The 7,409-nt window shown below is 49.3% G+C and overlaps 1 protein-coding gene across 4 annotated transcripts in view; it reads left to right on the plus strand.

The window, feature by feature from the left end:
- The window catches only part of LOC106809392 (flagellar attachment zone protein 1-like), a 36,006-nt gene that overhangs the window by 19,384 nt on the left and 9,213 nt on the right, over positions 1-7,409 (plus strand). For 3 of the 4 annotated variants that reach the window (XM_014812457.1, XM_014812458.1, XM_014812459.1), the window contains exons 17-18: positions 7,001-7,112; positions 7,254-7,379. In XM_014812457.1, coding sequence (XP_014667943.1) covers positions 7,001-7,112; positions 7,254-7,379 — 238 coding nt within the window. The remainder of the gene's footprint in view (positions 1-7,000; positions 7,113-7,253; positions 7,380-7,409) is intronic. The other variant, XM_014812460.1, reaches the window with a different exon arrangement.

Raw genomic sequence — 7,409 nt, forward strand, 5'->3', positions numbered from 1 at the left:
TCCTCCTCTTGAGGGTCAAATTAAGGTTATCAGACACTTACTCTTCGCACGTCAGTGGAAAGTACATTTCATGGTCCTTTCAATAAAGCTATAAAAATGGTAGGTCACCACTGAAACAAAAAAGTTTTTCAATTGCTCCGTCAGACCATGTCCTCAGAAAATGTCAAAAATCTGCCCATTGACCTTTGACCTGTGACCTCCAATTTCGGCACAGTAATTGCTTTTCCTACCATGATGCTATACACCGACTATCACGAGCCTAGGTCGAGCCGTTTAGATTTGTGCCGCAATTCTCCATTTCAGTGAAAAAAATACACGGGGGCTCGGGGCGATTTAGCCCCCGAAATGCCTAAAAGAGCCCCGGAATTGGCAAAAAGAACCCCTGTAAATTTGCATAGAGTTCAATACAAACCAAATTTTAGAGTGCTATTTTCATGCACGCGAGCTTGAAAGGTAGCCACTGAAAATTTTTCCCCAATTTTTTCCCTGCTGCATTTCCTCCCTATACCTTAAGTTAAGGAGGGAATGTTCCCCCTTCTTTTACACCTCTTGACCTTTGACCTTTGAGCCCCCAGCTTCGACATCCTAACTCGTTTTGACGATATCCTCCGACGTCCCGACTCCCGAATATCGTGACCGTACGTCAAGCGGTTAAGATTTGTGCCCAACTGTTGACGCACGGACGCACAGCCGGACGGACGGACGCACGCTTATGCGATTCTACAAGCTGCATCTGACTATGTCAGATGAGCTAAAAATACAAAGATCACCACGTGTTTCTGGCATATTTAGATTGCTATGTGCGTATATTGAGTCATGTCATGCGGGGTCTAAACTTTTCTGTTATTTCCCTTGAATCCATCATGCGCATTTTCCCCAAACTGGCCATTACATCCTTTGTCAAATTTTCCCTCAGAAGAAACCCTGCATTATGCTATAGCCTTACTAGTGCACCCTGCAATCACGCACAACATCAGGCTTCGCAAACGATGATCAACCTAATCAAACCTAACCCGATCAAACCCCAACCCTAACCCTAACCCAACCCAGCTAGTTAAACACGCCGCACTGCCACTTATCCACGCAAGCCGCCCACCACTCACCGAGCACCTCTGCCGTTGCCTGGATGACGGACGAGTACATGGCGATCATCAGCCTCTGCGGCTGCATCTGGAAGGCCTTGCGGCATCCCTCCTTCATCGCTGACATCAGCTGCCCGGAGATGGGGCCGTACTGCCGGTCCTGCAGCAGCAGGTCCAGATCGGACGCCCGCTGACCGCCGCCCCGCTGTCGCCGATGACCGCCGCGGCTCCGCGTTTCTCGCACGGCCTCGTCGCGGCCACCTGCGGTGGCGCCACCACCTGCGCCGTCGTCGTCTCTCTCCTCATCGCTGCTCGTGCGCGCCACACTACTGCCCGGCACGGTGGCGCCCTCCTGTGTCTCCCCATCTACACCATCGACCGGCACGGTGCTTTGTTTGCGCGCACATTCGCACGATGCGATGAGTGTGATCGGATGAGCGTGTGCGTAAAGCCGGTATTGTTATCAGGACGGAGGTGGTAGACAGTAGTATGCAGCGGTGGTCAGGACATGGGGAGCCTGTGGGCCTGCAGTAAAAACTCTCAGCTGTTAGCGTATGTAGTTATTAATGCGCCAAGCGCGATACACACACACTGCACGCCCACACGACACACACAGGGCGCACAGGCACACCAAGATTGCCACGCACGGCACGCACGACGCGACGCACCACACGCACACCACACAGGCACAACTAGGCACACACCACACAACACACACACACACAACACACACAGCGACACACACACATACACTCAAACACACAACACAACGCACTCAATCGACAGCGCACGCACGCACGCGCGGCGCACGACACACCACACCACACACACACACACCACACCACACACACAACACACCACACTAATCTCTCTACTCTTCTGTCTATAGTGATTCTGTCGTTTGTGCAGTCGTCGGTACGGCTGGAGGTCAAGGCCGGTTTGAGCGCAGTGTGGGTCGCAGCGAGTGAAGGCGGAGAAGGAATCGCAGGGCGCCGGTCAAGTCCGAAGACCTTAAGACAAGTGGTGACAGACACTTATGCTTCCTGTGCTGTCTGGGAATCCATTGTTACCACTACCTATAACTTACTGGAAAGCAGGTATCCCATCACCCTCCTGCTCTGCATACATATAGGCGGAACCGCGGGTAGAAGCGGAAACACGGATCAGCGCAAAGTGGAATTGTCTCAGCCAGATCTATGTTGCATGCCCCATCTATCTGTGACTGTTCTTCATTAGAAGCTCAGTTGATGATGCAGTCGGTTTTTTGATGGACGCCATTTGCCAGGACATCACGGTATGTACATCTTTTTTTGGACAAAAGCGAGCTCTGTGTTTTATGTGTTTGAAATCAATATGTTTTTAGAAATGAATCGATCTGCTAATCACTGTGATCTTGTGGAATTCTTATGTAGGCATATTTTGTTGAATCTAAGGCCTATCGTGTGCCATACCTGCATGGTGACCATTTTTGTCGTAGTTGTACTGCAACAGCACGTAACGCCACATGGTCTAGGAAAGACTATCATGTGTGTTCGGGGCAAAGGTGGGATGGGGCACCCAAAGTGGACAGGGGTTTCCGACTTTGCCCCGAGCCATATTTGATAGGCCTTAAATGTATATCGAATTATTAGTCGAGGATTATTTTATTATGACTAGCTGAATTACCTACCTCTCAGTTCAGCAGGTCAGCGGCCTATGTCTGCTCTTTGCATGGCATTTTAAACACCCTAACTCGGGGAACATTCGGCCATATACTGTGTCTTCCCTAGACTGTAATTATTTGTATAAGCGTCCGTATAATGCATTTTGTCTTTCATATTTTAGGCCAAAATGCGTACGCAAAACTATGAGATTTGATGTTCGAAGTTAGACAGCTGAAAGAGGCGTCAACATTTTTGACACATATACCATGGAGTTAAAAATGACATTCCACCTTGCCCCATAACAGGTTTCCTTTGCCCCGGGAGTCTGCGGGAGCAAAATGAAATATTTATTAAATTTTATAATTTTGTATATTGTCAATAAGTCGTTTTATTTAAATTACTTTGTTCTGGTACCGCCTCTTAAGTTCTTGTCCTAGAGCCAAAGGATTAGAGCCAAGATCATTTCACTTTGGTCTCGCTCTTTCACAGGTTTGGCCACACCAAATTTTTTCGGGTCCACTTTGCGCCGGGGTTACCCCTAATTATAAGATTGTAAGTATACGTTTATGCAAGCGAATAGGTATTAAGTATTATATGTTTTTACATTCAATAGTATTTGATTTTATAAAGCCATGCACAATTTTGTCTAAACAAATGGGTAACATTCTTGTGATCTAACTACTTAATATTATAACAGCTAGACTTAATTATAATAAACACCAAGCACACTATCATTTATATATATATTTAACATGAGATGTATTATTCATTCATTAATTTTGATTTCTAATCACATAGAAAAATCTGTGTAATCTTGATATACATAAGCTCGTTAACATCTGAGGTGACGAATCACTAGGCCACATATGCTTCCGTTACCGGCATATAATTAAAGTGCTAATGAACGAAAATTACTCACACACTACTTTTCAGCGCGACGCGGGTCATCACTAAGATGCACTTTTATTAGAATTTTAACGGCCGCGGGCCGCCGCTTCCCTGCCAATTGTCGCCTCCCAGTCCCGTCGCTCATAACCCGGACGCCCGCCGGATTAACGACTGGCACTCGGTCGTCGTTAAACCGCCGCGCCGCGCACTCGGCGTGACAATTTAGGCGGACGGCCACCAACACCGCATACGCAAGCCGCGAACGTCTCTGGCTGAGTGACGCGGACAGTGACGAGAGCGCATAATGCCGCGCGCATCACGCGAACAAAGCAAACGGCTTCTGCTGCGCAGAGAGGGCCGAGCAGGCGAGGAGCCGCATTACGCCGCATCGCCGTGCGCGCCGCCGATCCGCCAGGCCGCACCGCCCCCTAGAGTGTCGCGCTTCTCGTCTGTATCTAATACCTGTCGCTCTCTATTATTCATGGAATCGGCCAGATGGTTCCAGCAACGCGTGACAGAGTTGCAAGGAAGCGATTAGCGAGCGCGGCGGGGGCGGGGGGCGGGCGGATACGCCCGATGCCGGTGCCGCGCTTATTAACAGGTTGCCCGGTTTTCACTGTCACCTTTATGGCTGTTTAACCGAGTTTAATGTCAATGGGCTTTACACGTCGCCTGAGTTGAATCAAGTAAACACATTTACGCGCGCATTTTGCTCCGTGGTGCTGGAGTGGAAGACTACTAGTGCTGCCTTATCGTCGCATAGATGCATGTAGGCAGGTCGTGACTTGGGTGTGAGGGGAGTGGGCAGATGTCTTTCAGACACAAATGTTGATATTAGTTACGATTGCGCTAGTTATAGTGGGTAGTGCAAAATCGGCGCCGTCAACTGTCAGCAACACAAACTGTACTGGCCCTTGACCTCGCACCCTTTTAAGGCAAATGAGTTCCGTTGACGGCCGTGCATCTGGGCGATGCGCGACAGGTGTAAACGCGTCTTGCGCGTCGCTGCCACGTCTGTCGAGTCGGAGGAATACGTCGGCTAGTCTCTATTTTTAAACTATCGCGCTGTCACTGGAGATCAACGGTTATGTTGCTGTCAGATTACTGCACTCCAGTGAGCAGTGAGCGATTGAGGGTGTCTTGCCAGGGACGGCTCGAGTCGTAGTTTAGTACGTTGGATTCCTGTTCCGCATTCCTGACCCATTAATACAGCTCACGTGATCACCGAATGCAATTTCTGGTCGTGTTGTCAGGGCTGAGGCACATCGAACGGACAGGTAGCGAACAAGCCGGCGGATCCGGCGATCGAGAGTAAAGTGAGCGGCCGGGCTGGCGCTATGGGGGAGAGTAAGGACTTGGAGGACAGGCAAGTATGCATGTCGCCCGCCGCACAGCCTCTGCATTCTGCTTACTCCTTACATAACTTTAACGTTGTACACGTGAGCTGGCTTCGTCTCATATTCGGGGAGCGTTTAACATATGTCCATAGGACGCAGAATTTAAACGGCATGGGCCTTTCCTGGTATTCCAGGTAGTCACTGTACTACCACACTCGCTGGGTTCCACAATCTAACGGCGAAGTGGTGTAGCGCAGTGGTGGGCGGGTGAGTAGTACAGGAAACTATCGAGCTAAAATCTCAGCTGATGGAGGATGTGACGGCCACAGCAGCCACTTAGTCAGGTTACACCATGGTATTTTATCACGTACCATTTGTGAAAATCAAGTAGCGGCCCATGCACCGTTGTCTGTGCAATGGGCAATATTGATTTTCGGATTCTTCACTGCTCTTGATGACTCTTATACCTCTTTTATAACTGCTGCACGACTCTTAGCCCGCTTCTTGAAGCGGGGGGGGGGGGGGGGGGGATAACTGTAGGCCTCGGAGTAAGTCGTTTTATACTGACGTTTGGCCTCGTGTCTGAAGCGGGACCTGAGACCACCTCCCTAGAGCGGTAGAAACTTGTAGCGTCGGTGGTCGTGAAGTATGTTTCGACCTGTTATTACTGGGTTAATAAGGTCTGGACCTGAAGCGGCTCAACCCCAGCTATAAAGGGCTATGGAATATGTGTGCAGCGTTGCTAATCTTCAAAAATTGGTTGAACAACATTTGATATTTATTTAGCTCGATCTTGTAGGAATCGCATGATCGTCCGCCGTCGCCGTCCGTGGAATGCGTCCGTGCGTCCGTCCGGGGGGGGTGCGAGACTGTAGTTGGCACAAATCTTAATCGGGCCGCTCAGACGGTGGATGCGAGTTCACGATATTTGGGACGTGGTGTGCGGGCGGTAATCCGAAACAGTTGGGATGTCGAAGGCTGGAGGTCAAAGGTCAAGAATTCCTTCCTTAACTATAAGGTATAGGGAGGAAATGCAGATGGCCCGGCACAATGCTAAACGGCTGACCTCAGGCTTCGTTGATGTCGGGTGGTATAGCATCATGCGTAAGAAAAGCCATTTCTATGTGCCGATTGGAGTGTCACAGGTACAAAGCGTCATTATGCACAGGGGCAGATTTTAGGCATTTCTGGTAGACGATGGTTCTGACGGAGCGATGTAAAACTTTTTGTTTCGGAGCGGTTACCTAGATTTTTATGGCTTTTATTGAAAGACCATGAAATGTACTGTTTCTGCTGACATGCGAATGAGTAAGTGTCAGAATAACTTTTGCACCCTCAAGGAGGCATGGCCTCGTTTAAACATGGATTGTTTACTGTTAGAAAGAATTTGACTGCCGGGTGTTGCTTAGTAGGTAGAATCTATACATAGCCTGGATGTTATGGAGCCTACAGATGTCACAATGAAATGTTTCAAAAAGCTAAATTTGCGTTGAAGAGGGTTTATTGGCTCCTTAAATCATATAATTTCGTATGGATTCTGTTTACTGTCATTGTGTTACATGTAACTTATGCGACTGCCCAGTGGCACTGCCAGGTGCATGTAGTTGGTGATAGTTACTGTGTAGCTTTTGCCTTGCGTATAATTAGTTACAGGTGGCAGCTCTCTATTTAGCCTGTAGGCTTTGGTACGGTAAATGGATGAGTGCTTACTATTCTGTCTTGCCAAATAGTTTTGTTGCTACTAGTACGCATGGGAGCTCTCCATCTTTAATCTTAGAGACACTTAAACGTACGCGCCATCTCGTGGCAACTTCATAACGATGTCCAACGAACATTCCTTGAGGGGGGGGCGGGGGGGGGGGGGTGAAGGTTCCTGATTACCATCCCTGTGCCTTCACTGTTTCGCCACGTATCGTTGAACACATTTGCGGACAAACAGGGTTTACCTAGAATCCCCCACTCACCACAGAGTCACCGCAGTAGACGTGAGATGAGCGCTGTCGCTCCGCGGCACTTGTTTTACAAAGTGAACCTGACTCACTCTTTGCAGGCACGATATGGCAAGCTTGGATGGCAAGCAGGCTTCGGAGGAAAATGCACGGTTGAAAGTGAAGATCGAATCACTGAAGATGCAGCTGAGCGCAACCCAACAGGAGAGAAAGGTTACGGAGAGGAGATGGTGAGGAGCGTCACGGTCCCAACTGAGGCACATCACCAACACAGAGAGAAAGGTACGGAGAGGAAGCATGGGAGGAGGTCACGTCCCAGCTGAGTTTGCGGCGAGCAACAAACACGAGAGAAAGGTTACGGAGAGGAAGATGGAGGAGGTCACGTCCCAGCTGAGTGCAGCACAACACGAGAGAAAGGTTACGGAGAGGAAGATGGAGGAGGTCACGTCCAAACTGAGTGCAGCACAACACGAGAGAAAGGTTACGGAGAGGAAGATGGAGGAAGTCACG

This window comes from Priapulus caudatus, unplaced genomic scaffold, assembly GCF_000485595.1.
Source record: "Priapulus caudatus unplaced genomic scaffold, Priapulus_caudatus-5.0.1 Scaffold350, whole genome shotgun sequence".
Classification (NCBI taxonomy): Eukaryota; Metazoa; Priapulida; class Priapulimorpha; order Priapulimorphida; family Priapulidae; genus Priapulus; species Priapulus caudatus.